We start from the raw sequence: 20170 nt of genomic DNA, 5'->3' as shown, positions 1-20170 counted from the left end.
GCTTCTGTAATCAGCAGCAGAATAATGCCTGTATTAACTTTGCTCTGCACATTAATTCTTTTTTTTCCTACAAAACACCATTTAATTTTAAACGCTCCTATGTATGTGGTTAATTAAGAAGCCAGAATTGACTGTAAAGTTGGTAGGAAGGGAGAAGGAAGATCATTGCACTTCTGCTCCTAGATAGCTATTTGCGAACCAACTGATAATGTGCAAAATTAAGATTTTGTAAGTGGCATTTTAAATGAATGGTTAATGGCTGAAGATTAATTAAACAGTCAGACTTGTTCAAAAGAGAGGCTGTTAAAATCTTGTTTATAGGGCAGTCCCTTGCCTGCTTAAAGTGCAAACCCTAATAGCATGTGGTATTTCCATTTAGCAGCAAGGCACCATGGCGGGGCTGGTTTCCTCAGACAAGGAGAACTGCCTTGCTGGGTGTGCAGTAGGGAAGGATGCGCATAGGGTTGTGTACTGGGGAGTCTTTCCATAATTAACAGTTGTCTGGTAGCAGTGCAGACAGAGAAATGCATTTCCTGTGGGATATTGGTAATCCTAAATAAAATTACTAAATCTTACTTTAATTAAAATATAGGGGACACAGTTAAGCCTGTGATTTTCTTTCTCCCGCAGTAGTCTGTTCTCCTTAACATGTTTTGGGTTCATGAGGTGCCTGCCTGGAGGCCGTCTCCTGTCGGGATCGGATCCCTTGGCCCCACCGATTGCCTTGCAGAATGGCCCTGCAAAGAGAGAAGAGGGACACGTCCTCCAGCAGGTTAAATGTCAACCTGTGGAACAGATAATCTCCATTTCTCAACACCAACCAGTGGATAAGCGAATGGGATTTTAATTTTATTGCGTTGCTGAGTCTGTGCTGTGTGGTTTTTTTGGAGGTGGGAGAGGCTGGAGATGAGGAGCTTGCTGTGTGTGAACATCCCTCTGCTCACACTGCAGGCCCATGGCAACTCTCTCTTGTCCTGCCCTGTGTTAAGCTGATTTTGCAGCCTCTGATCAAACTATTTTTTACAAGCAGGAGAATTGTCTCCATGAAATCTTGAAGGGATGGACAACTGATTAAGTCTGGAGGAGGGGAAAAATAGGTGTATTACTGTCCTGCTTGAAAATGCAGGGACTAGACTCTGTTAGTAAGGCCATGATGCTATGTCTAATAAGGTGGAGAAGTTGCATTTAGATGTGATGCGGAGAAGGGATATGGACTGACAGGAACCAAGAGAAGCGTCTTCGCTGCGTCCTCGGTTAGAGCAGGGACAGGCAGATGCATGGAGCACCTGCTTCTGGTCAGCAAAAAAAAAAAGAATTGAAAAGCTGGAAATGGCTCAGTATTGCGCTAGCAAAATTACTGGGAGGACTGGAGGGATGCAAGAGAACTGGTGAAACAGGCTGCAGGGTGAAAAGGGAGTAATTGTGATTATTGGCTGGTAGCTGTGCGGAGCCCACAGTGCGTGACAGGCTGTAACCTGTGCTGTTTTCCACCTGAAAATCTGGAGTCCGCCGTTGCCGACAGCAGCCCCGGGGCTCCGAGCCAGCAGGGAATGGCCCCGTGTCCCTGCCCGCGCTGCCGCTCCGGCCGCGCTGCCGCTCCGGGTGCGGAGGCCACTTCTCCGGAGGCCGTTTGGCCTCACGTCTCCTGCTGGCACAAGCCGAGGTGTCCGAATCGATCTCAGGGAGATGTGAAGGAATTGGCTCTTCTGCAGAGGCTGGTGTTGGGCTGCCATGAGGAGGAAGCAGATAACTCTATTGAAAATGTGTTGTGGGAAAGCCAGGGCTTTCATTAGGAGAGGCACGGGAGGCAATGACACTGCTCCCAGTAACCACACAGGTTATCTCTATTTTTTCCCTTTTTTTGATCACTAACTTGTCCTTGATGGCTGGAGGACAGAAACCAGTGGAGAGTGGCAGCTGCAGGACTGATTTTACACTCTTGGATGGCCTGCAAAGCAGGTAACTGCCTTCCTTTCTTCCATCTCAAGCTGAAGCAGTAAACAGGCAAAACAAAATCTGTGTTAAGAAGGAAGATGCAGAGGGATTTAAGCACTTTGGGAAGTGCTTGACGTCCTTGGAGAGCAGGAAGTTCTCTTGCTATTTTTCCCGTTCTTGTTTCTCTCCCATTGCCCGTTTCTCTGCCTGTAGGTCCGTGTGACAGTCGTCCTCGGACGCGCGTGCGGGGAGCCTGCCAGCCCTGCCCTCCAGTGGCTTGGACAGAGAGGAGAACCCGGGGAGGACAGAGCTACCCAACGTTTCCTCACTTCAAACAGCATCTCCTCCTCAGTCTTTGACCCATATTTATGGCTTAATTTCTTCATTCGCTTAAAACGTCAATTCTGAATAGCGTTTTTCAGCATAGTAGTATCTTAAGGGCATTTTCCTTCCAACTAGTATTAACTAAAGCCTGTTCTTCAGCCCTGGAGTTTATCTGCTATAAACACTTCTGGCTTTAGGCTTTGATGCCTACTTAGCCCTGGATACGGTTATTACCTTGTAAATGGGAATCATCCTCAAATGATCATTATGGCATTTACATAAATTGCATGGAAAACAAATGTCTTGAGAACGACCTCCGAGTTTAAGCCTAGGACGTGGCGTTTCGGACCTTTCAAGTGTTGGGAATGCCCTGGAAAGGGAAGCAGGAGGAAGGTAGCGGATGCCGTACACGTTGCTGCCGCGCGCTGGTTTCTTCCTTGGACATTTTCCGCTCTTCCTGGCCCCAGCCGGAAAAAATCCGGGAGGCAGTTTTGTGCCTACGGATACAATGGCAATATTTAAGCAGCCTCGGAGAGGGAGAGTGCAGGGGGAGGGAATGCCCTTTTCCTCCTTTTCTCTGGAAATGCCACTGTCGGCAGCAGTGTTGCTGCTTTGGCCTCTCTGCTGCAGAGCTTGAAAAGTCCCTCGCACCCCCTGACATGTGCTGGCTCCAGCCCTGAATAGCTTGAACTCTTAATTCTCTCCGAGCACTGCAGCAAAGAGATGATCAATCTAAATATAATAAGTGCTCAGGTATTCCTCCCAAAATTTGGACTCGTTAAGCTAAATACTGGTATTTTTACACCTCTCTATGGCTCCTGAAATGATTAACAGTATTTCTTCTAGCCTTTCATCTGCACTCTACCCTCTCATTACTATTAGCACTGGTGAATAGCGTCTGAGCAGCTTCATCATCCTGTTGTTGTTTTTCTTTTAAAGACCTTAGCACGTAAGTATATTTTAATTTCCCTCCTGTGTTTAAAACCTGCCTCTGAGAACCCGGACTACCAGTGCTCACTCCTTGGCCAGTGGAGACATTGAGGTCTACGATTTTCCAGATGTTTTGTCCCCTTTAGTTTTTCTAGGGGCACCATACGTTTATAGTGAGGCTCATTTTTTAATATTATTATTACTTTTTTTTTTTTTTTTGTGCTGCCCATGGAACCTGAAATGAATTCCCTCCTGATTTTAGGAGAAGGATTTCAACATATTTCTAAATGTTTTCCTTACTGGGTTGAGAAATGATCCACAAAGGCACCTGCTCTTAGAAGTGGGTGGAAATGGAAAATAGCGCCAAGAAAAATGCCGTTCCCCTGAAAAGATTCGAAATATGCATTGCTTAAAGCGTGGCATAAACAGGATGCACAAAGAAAGGTTCATTGGCCCTTGCTTGGTGTGACTCCCTCACTCCTGGATTCAGAGCCTCTCTAATGGTAGTGCTTGCAGCTTGGATGGTACTTACATCTAAAAAGCAATGTATAAATTACTGTTTTCTGCATCATTTCTGCCAGATAGGAAGCCAGGGGACCGCAGGCAGCGGAGGTTCCTTCCAGGTTTGCAGCAGAGGCACCGTCGTGCTCGAGCAGCCCAGCGGTGGGTCCAGCCCATCACAAAAAGGCCTGCATGCAGAACGGGTCTGGAAGCGGCTGGCTGATGCTCAAGGCACAAATGGGAATTTGTTTATTGGAAGAAACGTGACAATTCCCATCAGAATTTAGGTAATTGCATAAGTTTGGTGATGCGAGCTTCATTTCCATAGACATACCTAGGAACGTGATAACCCCTATATGAGCAGAGCAGCAGTTGCCACAGCGCATAAAAGGATGCAAAAACACATGAAATCATTAAGGCTTCCACTGTCTTGCTTATCCTGGCTTACTCCTCATGGCCGAGCGTGCTGGTACTTAACAGGGCATATCTTTGGGAAAAACAGCAGGTATAATTTTGCAGGACGCAGGGAAACGTGTATCCTTGCAGCAGAGGTCAAAGCAGTAATTTGGGGCCTGGCATTTTAGAAAACGTACAAATTGCCATTGCTACCGAGCTAGGAATTATAAAATTATCTTAGGCAATCTGAAAAGCGAATGAAGGCGTGTGGGTTTGTCTGCTGCTGAAAAGCCTGATCCGTAACTCCCGCTTCCATCAAAGGGGCAAAATTTATGTTGATTGAGGTGGGAAATCAGGACCAATTCCCTTGTCTACTTCTCCCCGAAAGAATGATGAAGTGATGTTTTCTTTTCTGTTTTATACTTACTAGTTTCACAGCCAGCTTACTGTAACTTGAGCTTTTCTGCCATACTTTTGCATGGCTGTTTTCGTTAACCGCTTTTATTACCTTTTGGCCTGTTCTTTGCATCATGTTATTGACAAAGCGAGTTTTACGTTTTTTACTCCAAAGTTTAACGCTCTGAATATGGAAGAAATCCATACAAAAAAAGTCTGAAACATTAATTGGACTAGACTCAAGCATTTAAAGTAACCTATTCTACCGTCCATTTACCTCCCGCATGAAATGAAAACTCTATTTTGATCTCAACTGTCACAGATAATTTCTGCACATAAAACACATTCAGAGACAGCTTTCAAATGGAGTTGTCACTTCTTATTTCGCAGGCTGGGGACTCTCTATTGTTGTCAAACCCTCTTTGCAAAAGCATCACTGACACAGTGATATGCGCAGTTGTACGTAAGAGGAGAAAGGGCTGCACAGCCTCTATGAAACAACAAAAAAATTGCATATGGGGGCTGGAATCCTCTTCAGCTGAGCTTAGTTTATGCTTAGAAAAAATATACTTTTTTATATTGTTTTTAAGCAGGTTTTCCTACTGTGTGCTGGTGGCAGGAGTGGTTGCTTTTCGTGTAAATAGGTTCTGGTGGGAATGGCGATGAGGAACATTTAAAAGTCAGTAACCACTGTGTTTTTGGGCCCAGAAGTTTTCCTTGACTCTCTTTACGAATCTCAGGAATTGTGGGAGTGTCTGCGGCCTGCGGATCCGCTGCTGCTGCCCGAGCGCAGCTGAGCTGCTGAGCATCATCCGCACATCCCCAGCTGCTCTTCCCTGGTGGCCCCCTACCCCCTCAGGGGACCAGCTGGGAGATCCATCACGGAATCAGACCTCTTAAAAGGCAAATTGAGCAACACCATTCCGCAGAGCCCATGGATTCCACTCGCTATGCCCTGGAATGCAGCCTATTTTCTAAAAGAAACTTTGCTAAGTTCTGACTTCTAAAAAGAAACGAGGCCGAGCTCGGCCTCGCTCGCGGTCTCGTAGGCTTACGCGTTGGAGTAGGCGCTCGGACAGCAGGAACTTGAGACCGTTGTGTTTTCCATTCCTAAAGCTGCACCCTACAACAGACTGGGGCAAAGCCATGTGCACGTTATAAAGACAGTCCTTTTCTAGCAAAGCAGTCATAACTGCAGGCTGGAAATCCCATTCTGCTTGCTAAGCTGCGTGCCAGGAGATGGAAGGGCTCGGTGCACGGCGCGTCTCAAGCCACCGCCTGCACGGGGACGAGGCCACGAGGGGTTTCTCGGCTGCCGCTTTTGCCTGTGAATGTGCTCTATTCATGGAGCTGCCGTAACGGCTCTCCCTTGGGGAGCAGTGAATTAGATGGAAAAAAGGTCGTTTCGTATATTAATGGAGAATACATTTGGGCACAGAAAGGATGAGGGAAGAGAAAATGTTATGGTCGCTGTGCTTAAGTCAGAGATAATAGAGCTCCGGGGGGATTTGAGGCAGCGGCTGTGCAGGGAAACGCGGAGCCACCAGGAGCCCTCGTCTCATCCCCTGAACCGTGACGGGCCCCTTGCTTTGCTTCCCAGCTGGATGGGCACAGGGAGCAGCAGGGACAGCGCCTGGCGCTCCCTCCCGCCCCGGGCACGGAGCAGCGGCCTCTGCCTCGCTCTGAGGGAAGGCGGCTGCGTGCGCGGGGGCCGCCGCGGCCTTCACCACGTGTGCTGCCCTCGTGCGTCGGTGCCCCCCAGCCAGGTTGCCCACGGCCTCTTGCCATGCCGGGCCGACGTGCCCAGGCTGGTGCGGCCTTCCGAGGGCCCGCAGCAGCTCCGAGCAACGTCACAGCTTGCTTGGGGGCACCTCGGCACGCCCCGAAGTCCGTGTGCCAAAGGCAGTTACTGCCTCTCAGGAATATACCTGGAATATACCCACGTTTCAAAGGCGACATGTGGGGCCCTTATCTGCACAAATGCAGGGCATGTCACTGGAAATCCACTGGTGATGATGGATACTGGGTACTGACTGCGGCCAGACACACGATGGTGAGTAAAGGGTCAAGCATTAGCCCTTAAGCGCGGTTTTTCCCCCCTGCACAGGTCAGGGCTTCATAGGAGTTCAAGGAAAAGAATAAAGGAGAAAAGGTGGAGATAAGTCTCAGGGAAAAGAAGGGGAAACAAGAAGGCAAGGAAGCAAGAAGGGGGGGAAAAAAAGAAAAAGCACAAGCATTCTTTGGGGAAAAAAATAAATGAAAAGATCTTAAAAGAAATTAAGAAAAAAAGGAAAAAAAAAGATTAAAAAAATCTAAACAGTGCCAGGAGCCTCTCTCTGCAGATTGGTAGAGGAGTTTGGTATAGAGAAGAGCTAGTGCAGGTATGAAAAAATACAAGGTCTGTAGGGACAGCTGAATAACGTGCATTATTGTGGAGACTTTAAAGAGAAACACGTAGGAAAACTATGGGAGAAAACATACTTCAAGAATGAATCCTGATGTGCTGCGGGTGTGTTTTGGTGTCTGAAAACAGCTTGCTCGGGTCAATATTGTTTTCAGTTTCCTGGGTTTGGCTGCTAAATGGATTAATCTGAAAATGTTTGAAGATTTTATTTTAGCTTTTCTATTTTTTGGCACGGCTGCCGCTCCCACGACGCGAGGCTGTTGTGGGCCTCCTGGCAGTACAAAACACAGGATTTTGGAGGGGCGTTAGGTCAGGCTCAAGATGGGGTAGGGTCACCTCCAGACAGAGCCACCAGGGCTGGTGTTTGGTCTGGGCTCAGCAGCGAGGGTGGCAACGTGTGTGAGATGGAGGTTAGTGGCTCTTCCAAGCGGCTCTTGTAAGGCCTCGTTTGCCCTGCTCCTGTGATCCACCGGTCATCATCTGAGGTGGGAACCGAGGGCCTTGGGGGATGGAGGGAGAAGGCTCCCTTGTGTCCAGAGTCGAGCCCTGGCTCCTCAGAACACATCAACGGTACTTCAGCTACTTCATGTTAGCCTGGCTTGGTTTTGAAGCACTCCGGGGAGAATTTGGGGGGAATTAGTGCTGTTCCTATTAGAAATGTTGCATTTTCCCTGCCTAAGCCTACGGACATACCCTATAGCTCCAGCTATGGTCTTTCCTGGTGGATTTTCCCTACCTAAAACTTCCTGGCTCTTTCCTGCCCTCCTTTTCTTCCCCCCCAGCCTGTTGAAAACTTCCCTGGCGCTCCCTGAAACTTGCTTTGCCAAAGCTGCATTGCATTTTGCCATCCCACACATGGGGATAAACTGAACTGCTTTATTTCCATCATTTAGGCAGCAGAATGAAATTCGCTTGTGTTGCTGCAGATCTTGAAAGCCCCTCTGATCTGGACACTTCTATCACTTTGCAGTCTAATCTGCTGCATACCTCAGACCTGCTTGCATTGGAGGGAAATATCTTTTAAAACAAAATAAAAAATATGCATTTATGCATGCAAAAACCTGCAGTGATATATAGGTCCTCATATATCTCCACATGTATGTATGTACATGTATATGAATGAAAAATACATATAACAGTTTTAAAGCCCGCACCTTGCTTGCTAATGTCAGCTACAGTTGATAGACAGCTAAGCTAGACTCTTTTTATAGTCCATTTCCAAAATGAAACCATAAATTTTAAAGCCAGGCTTCATCATTGCAGAGAAAAAAGCTTTTCCAGCCTATTGATGAAATATAACATTTGATAGGATTTATGAGGCCCAGATTCAGGAGGATCATTTGCAGAGCACTTAAAGCAGCTTTTTCCTGCCCTTTGCCTTCCCTCCCCTCAAATACACATACCAAAAAAAGCCATTAGTAATGAAAAATTATTAAGGAAGATTTTTCTTGATTCCCTACAAATGTCAATTTGAGGGAGAAAAAGAGGAAGAAAACAGTTGCAGGAGTTTTTAGAGAAAAATGGTCTAACTAGGCTCTCATATGAGGCTGGTTGTATGAGAGGAGTGCTGCCTTTTGCTGACTGCAGGGTGCTGATTTGTTTCTCTAGTCATTCACAGTGCACATGCACCTTTTAATAGTTCTGTGTTGAATTCTGGATTTATTTTTTGATCGCATTAAGAGATATTTGCAAGCCAGCCCTCCCAAAGTTAAAAATAAAAACGATACCCAGCTCCTCCGTATCTTGATAAAGTTTCCTTCTGGCTTGCATTGCTGGAGTGATAATTTCAGAGGAGAAAACATCTTCTGTAACTTGCGATCACAGTAGCTGTCAAATGGTAGGAAATGAAGAAAACTGCCAGACAGTGTCAGATTTATTAACAGCTCTGAGAAAACCAAAATTAATGCGTTTTCTTGTCTTTGATGGGTTGAAACGTCCATGTGCTGTACTTATCTTAATGGACAAGTGAAGGAAGTAGCACTCATCAATTAAGTCTCTCATTAAGCTGACTGCAGCTCAATGCAGAGCAGCGGCGCGCGGGCTGCCCCTTCCCGGCCGGGTCCCCAAGGTGTCCCCGGCGCTGGAAGCGACACGGGAGCCTCCCAAGGCCAGGAGGTCCCTCTGCATTTGGGAGGCGCCGGGGCCAAGCCAGCCCCGCTGCTCCGGGCAGGAGGGGAGCTGCTGGCCGGGCTTCCCTCGGCAAGGCGCATTCCCACCTGGAAGCAGGTACTTCCCTTTGTCGATGGGGCGGGAAGTGTCCCGAAGCTGCCCTTTTATGGGACGTGACGGCAGCAGTTTTGGGGGGCCTGGCGGGAGCAGCAAAGGGCTGTTTTGCTGCTGTCACAAGTAAAAACACGAAGCATATGGTTCTTTTCAGTAAGAAGCTGTAGGCTGAAGTTGCTGTTTCCATACCCTGGAACAGGGGCTTTATATTTAGGAAGGGAACACAGCCTAGTCCTGTACCAGACTGTGCCTTTTGCCATCCCTTGAACGTCGACAATTTGACTAAATTGTAAGACTTTGAGTGCTTCCCACACACATGATAGAAACTTGGCTGCTGACTTCACCAAAAATGTTAGTCTTGACGTGCCAGAACCAGACACTTTTTTTTTTTTTTTTTTAAGTACTGGGTTTTGCTGGCTGCGGGGACCAGAGATGTCCCTGGTGCAGCAAGGGAAGATGAGGGGACCTGGGCATGGCCAGTGGCCACCGGGAGCCAAAAGGCAAGTTGGTTTCAATGCAGAATCATAGGAGAAGCCATGCAGGGGCAGGACAAGGACAGGGAAGAGGCAGGATTGCTGGAGCAGCTAGGAGTTGGGTAAGTAAAGGAAGGGAACGAGGGGAGGTGCTGGGTCACAGCAGATCCCTGGTCACTTGCCGACTGCCCTGGGAGGTGCCTTGCAGGGAACCCTGGAGGGAGACCGGGACCATACGAGCCAAGGTAAATGGCGAAACTGGGGAAATTAAGGACAGTTTTTCATGCCATTCTTGGGGAGAAGAAGAGAATTAGTTCAGTAGAGAGATGCTGAATGCTAGGCTTAGCATTCCTAGGACATCCCATCCTTAGCTTTAGGCCTTTAAGTTCAGAACTACTCCTGCAAAGCGCAGCTCCGGTCAGAGTGCTGAGTTTTGTTGATGTGGGGCTTGCAATGGAGACTGCTTGGGGTGCAAAGCTCCTGGGTGCACAGGGCCCAGCAGCAGAGGTGTCCCCCGGGGCAAGGCGCTGCCGGGGTGGCCCTGAAGGCAGCAGGGCTTTGCACAATCCATCAGCTGCTTCAGCACCAGTGGGATGTCTTTTGAGCAGCAACCACAAGCTTTGCCATGTGTCGTTCCCGAAGAGCTTGCGGCGAGCCTTGTTGGCCGTCTGAGCATGTTCCTGGGAAGCAGCTCCCATCTGAGGTGCAGCTCGGAAATGCTGCCCCGTGGGTAGGAGAGAGGACGTGAATCTGCCTTCAAAGCTTGTCTGCAGTGTCGCTGCCACCAAATTTTTAGCCCCTGGCATCACCAGAAAGTAATCTTCAGCACCTCTCTGCGTCATCTCAATAGATATTCAGGCTGGCTGCACTTTGGATGCTACATTAGAGGAGGGGAGTTGCAGAAAGAGTGAACGTGGATTATCCTTCCCGCTGGGAGAAGCTCCACAGATGATAAGGACCATTCTGGCCGTCTCCAACGCGCCTTGGTTTTGCCGCGCGCGGCTCTGGCAGCCAGCAAAGCGCCTGGGAAATCATTTCATTTGTTACCTTCCCTTTTCTTTCGCTTGTAGTTCGAACACTAAGTGTTCTCCTTATAAGGCTGCCACGCTTCACCTTGCATGTGCCAGTGGCTTAATAAGAACATCTGCTCTCTTTCTGCAGCAAATCTGATGATTTCTCTGCGCACGTATATTTAGTTGTACATATAAATAGAATCCAGGCGCTGTTAGATGCGTATGAAAGTGCACGTCAGATTGAAGTGGTAACATATGAGGTTTTCTGCAGTTCCTTTTATGAAGCATCAAGTCAAAAACGAAGCTGTGAAGTAGCCAGATAACTTTTTCTTTCTGCCACAAAGACATATGCTTGTACGGGCTAACCCAGTTAGATCCCTGCTATGTGCTGCGAGTGGTCAGCGTGTCGTGTCGCTGCCGGAGCGCTGCTTTTTCCTTCTGCTTGGGTTTCTAGAGAAGGGAGCGTAGGGGAACGTTGCTCCAGATGTCTGGCTCCTCTCGCCAGTTTTGTTGCTGTCTACAGCAAAACTGGAGTTTTCGCTCACCAGTGCAAATTTCCTTTGAGTCTTTGGATGCGTTGCGCAGCGCCGGAATACGTGTACAGGGCTGCGGAGCGCGGTGATCAGAGTGGCTGGTTTAAGAGAAGCTGTAAAACGGTTCCAGCTGGAGCACATTCTTGAGGTAAGCTCAAAATATGCTCCAAATTGTCAGCGCACCACTCGGGAGGAGCGCAAGAGACAAATCATCCTGAGTGGGCTTTGCTTCCTTTAATGCGCAGGAGGCTGCTGGAGAGGGAAGCCGGTCCATTTTCAGTAGTTGGTGTAAAATTGTCCCTAGGTTTTACTACTTACTTGAGCAGTTCTGCGCATGCACAGTAATTTCTGTGCGTATATTTCTGTGGATTACGTGTTTTAGTAACTCCAGCGCGTCCGTCCATTAGCATTTATGTGCAACTGAGAGCCTCGGCTCTTGTAATTTTTAATAAACATTGATGGTGTTGGTAGTTTATATTGAGAATTCACTCTGCTCCATCAAAATGGCAGCTCTAATTAGGTTCCTTGAATTAGCTAATGGATTTTGAGCAGGATGGCTTACAAAGCTCTTACAGCTGTCCAAGATACTCCTGCATGGCAGAAAGACAAAAGGCCCCTGGAAGCTCCAGACTCTAAAGCTTTAGTAGAAATGTGGTTGACAGTTAAAAAAGATAAATTACACGTGTCGTCTTTTCCCCGTAAAAGTCCTGATACTGGATTAATGTTATCCTGGTAGTGATCATTCATTACAAACACCAGCACCCCCCTCCCAGCTTTATAGCATGGATGCATTTCGGCTGGAGATCTGTCATTTCCCCTGACACTTCGCACGTGGTGTAAATAAATTCTTTAAAAAGGGCAAAAAAATAAAAGTGTAAACTGTGTCTGTAACAGGGTTGCAGACATAGGGACTTGTTGAGCTAAGATTTCTACCTCATTTCTGCCTAGGCCAGATGCTACAAAAACAGAGCACAGAGCGGATTCGTTGCTGCCACTCCAGCGGCGTAAGTTTACACGGGCGTAGAATGAACAATAGCGTTTCTTGTGGGAACACAGGGAAGTAATTCCCGTGAGAAAATGGGTAAGTCACTCCTGGCTTTGGGGTTTCCAGCAAACTGTGTGTTCAAATGTGGACAGCATCGTCTGCAAGCGGATCCTTAGGTGCCCAGTCCTTATGTTCTCCAGGGAGAACACAAATCCCAACTGGAGCGACTCGTCACCCTCGCTGCTCCAGGATGGCTAATTCCCTGGGAGCCTGTGGAGCGCTTATTATTTCAGCCATAGCGATAGATTTAATAAACTGCAGTGTGGAAGAGGAATAGTTGCAGGTGAAAACAACTCGGTGCCGGTCGCAGGCAGGTGGGATCGCGGCTGGGAACGGGGCTGCGATTCCTCGCAGCGAGTGCGCGCCCGGCGCCTGCTTTGCTGCAGTGCTGGGGCTGCTGCTAACGGAGCTGGAGGGCTCCGGATCTGCTCTCGGTGGTGGTGGGACCTGTTTCTGTTGTAAACGTGCCAGCTGCTTTGCATCAGTAGAGCAAAATACCCCCCGCCCAAGCCCTGCTGCAATACAAAGTGCCAAAAAAAAAAAAAAAAAAAAAAAAAAAAGACGATTTAAGTATTTTGCTGTGTAAATCCAGAAGAAATTACCTTGGAGAAAAGGCCCTCAATTAGGCCTCACACGTGACTTGGGCATGCTGGATAAAAGGCATAATTGATATCATCTTTAGTGAGGAAACCAGAAACTGTTGCATTGTCTAGAGGCTACTGAAAATACCAGGAAAATCTGTTTTTCATTATTCTCATTGTGTATTGTTTATAGAGAGTTTGGTTGTTGTCAGCAGCCGAGTCCCTAATCTCTCTGCTTTGCCGGCCCTTCGGAGACACGTGCGCATCTCGGATCAACAAGACGGCAGTAAACTGGGCACGTGCCAGGAACGCAGGCGTTGCCATTAGCCAGCCTGAACTGCGAGCATCTCTTTATTATTATTAGTTAAGATCTAGCCACTGCTTCCCGTGTTGAGCTACACTGCACTCAGAATGCAAGAAAAAGATGCCTTCTTTCTCAAGGAAAGAGAGCGAGCTGGCTCTAAACAGGATGATATCCCCAATTTGTCCTTTCTTTCCATTCCTCTTGATTGCAAATAACGTCTTTCTCTCGCAGCAGCACAAACCTTGTCTGGTGCTGGGGTGACGTTAAACCTTAATGTGCCAGCTCTGTTCCTTAATGCCAGAAATGGGCTATTCCTCCCGGAATTTCTGTAGCTCTGGGATCTACAGGAGAGGAAGGGAGAGGAGAAGGGCCCTTGATTGCGGAGATGCTGCTCATTTGAGTGCCTAGGCCATCTGCTATGACAAACAGGACAAGGTGTCACACGGCACGCGAAGGGAGGGCAACGTAAAAGGAGGCTTTATGTCAAGCCACCAGAGATGTTTTGTAAACAGTTTGGGAAAAGTGAAAGTGCTACAAATCTGTCCTCATTTCCAAATAATTCTTGTGAGGCTTCTCTGTGTAGTATAAGTGATTTTGGACAAGAAAAGGTTAATGGTGCTGCAAATGTGTGTCATGCAAGGTTCTCGCCTCTTTTCTTCCTAATGAATCTCTAGGAGCCTAGGAATATTATCTCCTTTCTCTGCGCTAAGCTCCTGATGTCAAGGGGTCACCGGTGATGGGCCAGGTCAATAGGACTCGATTTACATCCAGACAAATGGTAGTCATGTGCTGCTCTAGGAGTCTTTGACCCTTCGGACATAAGTGGTTGTCCTGCTTTTATGTTAGCCTAAGGAACTGAATGGTGACAGCGTATGTTCCACCGAGGAGCAGTTCTGGCTTCTTCTTAAGCACCGCAAAGCAGATTATGTAGTGCGTAAGTTCAAATAAATGTAAATAGTTAGTGAATAGCTACTTCAGTGAACTTTGCTTTCTTGCAGTTCATCTGTGATCCTTAACTTTGAGGGTTTTAGGGCCTACAAGGTCATATAGGTGCTGTCGGTGAGGTGCTTCTGACAAGTCTTTTATTGCAATATCATTCATTGACTCAAGTGCATATGAAAACAACAAATGTTCATTTCTTCCTCCGCTTGCTTTCCCTCGGTGGGTGACAGAGATGAAAGCTGAAATACTGCAGAGTTATGTTCTTATCATTGATTTTCTTTTTATCACTTTCCACCATTCTTGTTATTCCTTCCTACTGCCAAGCTTGTAGAAATGTCTCCCTAAGCAGTGGAGTACTTCAGGGTAGGAAAACAAGGGCCGGAACTGGGATGTTCCTGCCCTTGAATATTCATTTATTATAACTCCAAAGGGAAAGTTTTACCATTAGTGAAATATTCCCTTGCTCTGTTCAGCTCCTGTATATTGTGCCTCTCTGTGCAGACAGGTCTGTGCCGTTCAATATATAAGATCAGTTCTGCATTGCAGCGGGTGGTGGCTGAGACGTCCATTCTCTTGAGTCAGCGTGAATTGAGTTTGGGGTTGTATTTGTTTGCTAAGGGAAAATTCACTAAAAGAATAAATATTTTTTTCCTTTCTTTTTTTTTTTTTTTTTTTTTTTTTTTTTTTTAAATCCCCAACTTGTGGTGTTTCCAACTTGGAAACGCAGGTTGTTTTTTTAGAGGCTGGCAGTCAGCTGGGTGAAATCAATGCTGGAAATAAGTGGCTGGCAAAAAAAGCCCTGTGCGAGATTAATGCATTTAGGAAAACCACTGGAAACAAAATGTTTATTGCCTCAGAAAGTGTGTGTTTATATACAGCTCTAAGTGGTTCGTCTTAGTCTGTGCATGTGACACTTGTTTTTAATTTTGTGCTATCTACAGAGACGCAGTAAGAAGTCGCTAATTTGAAAAATGACATTTTTAACCTGAATGATTGAAATCCAGATAAGTTAGTTACAGGAAGAACAGAAGGGCTATTTTTGTGGAAAAGCTGAGCCACGTTGTATATATTAAATACAAATGAGGATGTTTTGATGCGTTTGAGAAAATAACTCATCCTCCACCCTGGGATTGCCATGGTTGTGCTGTGGCACTTGCCTCTCCGGCTCTGCGGAGAAGATGGAATGAAATTTCACACTCGTGTTTTAGATGATGTTAGAAGGACTTTGAGGAAGTGCCTGTGCAAAATTAGGGTTCCTTTTTTTCTTGGGGACATCTGTGCTGACTGGATGCTCGAATGCAATTTGTAGATCTTCAGTATCTTCTGGGCAGACTTTGAGGTGCGATGAAGGAGTCGGAGCATTGCTTGTACTTCCTTTGCTAGAGCATTGAGTTCCCTGCCACCAGGGAAATGCAAGAGCATAGATACCCTCTCTTCTCCATTCACAACACACGGAAGAAAAGTTATGAGAAACTGCGCTCATCTAAGGAGACTCCTGCACCATGAGAGGCAACCCAACTCCACTTTAAAAAATAATTCTCTTTAAAATTGCAGTAAGCAGAACAGAGCCTGTGCGGTGACTCTGGCAAATGCAGGTGAATGAAATCAATATTTGAATCTTCACTAAAGTCTATATAAAGTTTCTCAGAGGTTATCCACTACCTAGATATTCTTTAAAAACTTTCCCCCAAAAGCTCCAGCTTGCATCCCAGCATCAGCCACTTCTGCCTCCTTGCATGAGGGCAGCTGTCGAACACTGTCGAGTCTCCTGTTCCCTTGCAGGGTGGTGGATGGTTCTCTCACAGCTTCATCGTGATGCCTGAGGAATTGGTGGGTCAGTTAATTGTGCCTGTGAGCCTGCAGAGTTGTGTTGAGTTCAGTTGTGTTGCATGGAGTTGAGTTGCGTTGAGTTGCGTTGAGTTGGGGGGCAATGGGAAGCGTGCAGTTGTGAATTCCTGTGGACTGGACTTCCAATACGTGGCAGAGAAGGGAGTTTTGCATTAAATTGCAGACGTGATGAGGACTGTTAATAGTTACAGCTCCTCAAGGAGGGACCACTGCATTCAGTGTAAAGCTGCTGTAAAAGAAATCTGTCACCTGCCCTTAGGAGGCTTTGTGAAAAACTGCACCAAGTCTCCTTAAAATAAATCGACTCTAACGGTAGTATTTGTTTCTGTATTTCTTCTGTATGTTCAGGTTCCTTTGTGGTGTAAATAGTTTGGCATCCTAAACAGTTGGACCCGTATTCATATATCTTTCCCTTGTCTGAGACCTGCTATCTGATTGAAACCAATATTTTTTAATTATGTATTTATAGGCAGATGAGAGAATAGTTTGCGGTCAATGTATGATCTTCTCTGCAAATCTTGGAAAATTGTGTTTTTTTTTTTTTTTTTTTAATATTGCCTTATCGGTTTCTTTTTTATATTACTGATGACTTCATTCTGTTTGAATTCAATGCTTCAGTTTCTTTGGGGTAAACTAATAGATTATGTATGCGATATTTGCACAGTGCTGATTGAATTCATCTGGTGAGTCTGAATGTGGTTCATATATTCACATAATTGTCGGGAGCCAACTTGCAATTCAGACCTGTTTCATGATCATTGCACAGGGCATCGCATTCATCTCACGTCACTCAGGAGTGGGTAGAACTTCCATGGGAAGCTGCAGGCACAGCTCCTTCAGAAGCCAGGCTTTCAGATTTGTGCCTGTAGGCTCTGATGGAGGGGAAGAAGAGTTGTTGTTGCATCCTAAGCTTTTCCTAGGAAAACGAAGCTGCTGTTGTGCTGATGCTGCCTCTGCCGGGCTGGTCCCCCAGACACATTCACACCTTTCTAACAACTTCTAGACACGCTGGTCAGTCTTGGTCCGATTTGACAGACGTGTCATGAACTCGAGCACATTATCAGACACCAGAGAATCCACGAGAGACACAGAAATTCCAGCTTTGTGGAGCTGCTTGTTTCCACAGAGGTTATGCTTGTGTTTTCACACTAATCCCGATGGATACATTTCCATTTGGTGCCATCTTTCATTGGAACGATCCTGCTCATTCTCATGGGCAGGGTTGGTACTTCAATATGGCCATGGCAGAGCTTTGCCGAAGAGAAAGCTGTCAAGACTGGACTTCTAATATCTGCATTATCAATCTCGCTTTGTCCTGCAGCTCCTCCTCCGTGCTGCCTGGCTGGGCTTCAGCAGAAGGAAGCTCCTCTAGAGGAGACCTGCAGCAGTGGAGCCCAGGCTGCTGTTGATGCCTCTCACAGCGGTTGACACTCTGCTTGCATGAATGAATGAATCTCAAGTTTCCCTCACAAAAAAAGAAAAAAGCTTTGTGCTATTTTCAGATTACCTCTTCAGCCAAAAATACTTGGAGGTGAAAAGGGGTATGTGGCAGTGAGACCACTGGTCAGAGGTGTTAATACAGTTTGCAGAGAGCTGCAGCGAGCCAGAGCATCATGACTCAAACCAGATGCTGCCCGGGTTTCCTTGTTTGCCCCTCTTGGCTTCGGCAGCTTTGGAAGTCAAGACGTTGGCCAAGCAACAAGGACAGCGTTGCCCTTTGGGCCTCTTCTGCATGGTGGCAGCCCAAATTATAAACTCTTGATTTTCTGTAGACACAATTTGGTCAGGAGCTTTCACAAGCATCGTGTCGCTCCTGCGTCGTGGTCCAGAGTTCAGTGTCCAAGTGGCATCCCCACTAGCCAGTCCCCATCCCAGTGTCCTATAGACCACAGAGACTCTCCACCAGTTAATGAGATTTCACACGTGAAGTTGTTCACCTACAAGGACTGTGGAAAGCGTCAGGAGGAAAAAAGCAGGAATGTGCTCTTTTATTTAATAAGCCGCAGAATTTGTGCAAGCTTTCTGCGCCGTCCTGGCAGATGATGAGAAACATCTCCTGTGCTTGGGAAGCCAAAGAAGCTGGAGACCTCGGGGCTCTGTAGAGGAGAGGGGCCCGAATCGCTTCGGAGCCAGGGAAGCTACTCATTCCAGTGTTTGTTTCTCATGGAAACATCCCGGTGCTGCAAGCAAACATTCCCAGGGCTGGCTGCCTGCTCCATTGCTTGAAATCTCCCCTTGCTGGAAATTAATTTCTAACCTAATCTAGCCACCAATCTAGATGGTCATTGGATCCTGGAAACTGTTTATTATTGAACTGATGGGATAATGTCCAGTCTTTTGCTTGTGCTTTATAAATTCAGTTTGTTGGGAAAAATCCTGTAAATGGCTTCCATGGGATCTGGCAAACACAGCGGAAGGTGATGTGACAGGAAGCTCCATGGGAAGTGGTTAAATTAAAGGTAATTAAATCCTGGGGTTAATCTGTCCTGCTGCAGTCTGAGGGGCAGAGTTAAGGCTGCGAAGGAAGAGAGTATGTGGGGAAGTGCTGCAGCAACCGGGTTTTATTGGTGTGGGTTTAGGTGGCCCCGGATGAGTTATACACGAATCTCCTGTGGCTGCTGGTGAGCCCGGCTGAGCCACACAGCCAGTAGCTGCCCCAGGCCACAAATAGCTGCAGGAGGCTCCTAGTTTACCCGTTTTCAGCGTGGCTGTACTACTGAAGTCTTATTCTTGGGAATTTGGGGGTTGCCTGAGGATACTGGAGCCTTCCAGGTCCTGTTTCTGGCTGTGTCGGCCCAGCGCAGGGTTTTGGAGGAGTTGGGGGGCTCGCAGCCCACAGCGACACGCGCGTGTTTAGCCGGACAGCCCGAGCAGCCCCGGTGGCCTTGCCGAGGCAGACTGAGGCGCACGCGGCTCCCACACAAGCAAGTCTTTGTTGGATTCCTGCCTAATTGCCACTTAAGAAACGGTGTTGGGATTTGATGGTGTGCTCTCCCGTCTCTTTTGCCTCTGCTGTGTTTTCGTGGCTGATGTTTTAGTTCTTTGCGAAACGGGGAGGGAGGCTGTCTCTTCTGAGATAAAACCTTTTCTGTGCTTCTGTGTGAATACAGTCTATTCTCTACCTTGAGAAAATGCAATTTTAGGGAAATTCCACATTTAGCGTGGGAGCAAAAGGAAACGTTTTCCTGGCAGCTTATCATCATCATCATTATTATTAAAATATGATAGCCATTTATAGTTGCTCATAGGAATGTTAAAAGTTTCCTTGTGCTCCCCCATCTGTCTGCATCCATCTGTTGTCTCTTGTCATGGAATTGTAAGTTCTTTGGACAGGGATGGCCTTTTCGAGAAAAGGGGATCAATTTCACGTTTAGGGGCTTTAACAACAAGAGGATGCAAAAATTAGGGGTGATGCGAGCCCCTGTGTAGGGCAGCACAGCCAGAGGCTCACGTGCATCCATCCATCTCGCGGGTGCGAGCACTTCCCGCGTGGGCACGTGGCCCAGGTTGAGGATGTGTGTGTACAGATGGGTTCTGTTTAAGCTGTGTCTTTTCCCCTTGTCCCGCAGCACCGGCGGGGTGACCGCTGACCGTATCCAGAAGCTGCGCAGGGAGTACCAGCAGGCCCGCCGGGAGGGCCTGCCTTTCTACGAGGACGACGCGGGACGCGCGCGGCCGCCCGACTACGAGCAGCGCTGGGTAGGTCCCGGCGCGCCGCGCCAGCCCCGCACGCCTTGCTGGGTCAACTCAACACGAACCCGAGCTTTGTAGAAAGGCAGAAATCTTTTCATGCCCCCCTCAAAAAAGAAAACATACATAGCCTGTAAACCTGGCTAAAAATAACACGTCTGTTCACTGTATTGATTTAGGCCCAGGTTTCCTCTGTCCCAGGGGAGGCCCGAGATACGTGGGCCCAGCCAGACTTTCAGTCACATGTGGTGGCATCAAGGCTTTTCAGCAGGATTTATGGTGCTCTCTTAGTTCATCCTCTGGGTTTAATGAGAGCATTAAAAGAACAGACTCTCACTGTGCTCTGCTGTAAAGTGAGAGGGAGGAAATGTAAGCATGTCTGCCCCTGCCCTTCCTTCTGCGCGCAAGCCAATAGCAATCTGGCCAGGATACATCCTCAGTCACTTTTATGAAGTGAAAAATGGAATATTTTGCTCTTCTTCCATTAAAGGATCTTAAAATACTCTCCCAACGGTAAGGAACTGTTAGAGATGCCCCGTATTCCCTATTGTATAGCTAGGAGTCACGGGACAGAGAGACATAAAATTCTTGGGTAATCTATGGTGGAACCAGTGATAAAATCAAGAGCATCT

At 47.2% G+C, this 20170-nt stretch overlaps 1 protein-coding gene across 1 annotated transcript in view; it reads left to right on the top strand.

Annotated features, from left to right (window-relative positions):
* PARD3B (par-3 family cell polarity regulator beta) overlaps nucleotides 1-20170 on the top strand; it is a 343703-nt gene that overhangs the window by 286152 nt on the left and 37381 nt on the right. The window contains exon 21 of the mRNA XM_026048404.1: nucleotides 19418-19547. Within this exon, the coding sequence (XP_025904189.1) occupies nucleotides 19418-19547 (130 nt within the window). The remainder of the gene's footprint in view (nucleotides 1-19417; nucleotides 19548-20170) is intronic.

This window comes from Nothoprocta perdicaria, unplaced genomic scaffold (assembly GCF_003342845.1).
Source record: "Nothoprocta perdicaria isolate Ctin4 unplaced genomic scaffold, notPer1 scaffold_11, whole genome shotgun sequence".
NCBI classification, from domain to species: domain Eukaryota; kingdom Metazoa; phylum Chordata; class Aves; order Tinamiformes; family Tinamidae; genus Nothoprocta; species Nothoprocta perdicaria.
This window is presented reverse-complemented; position numbering and strand designations above follow the sequence as displayed.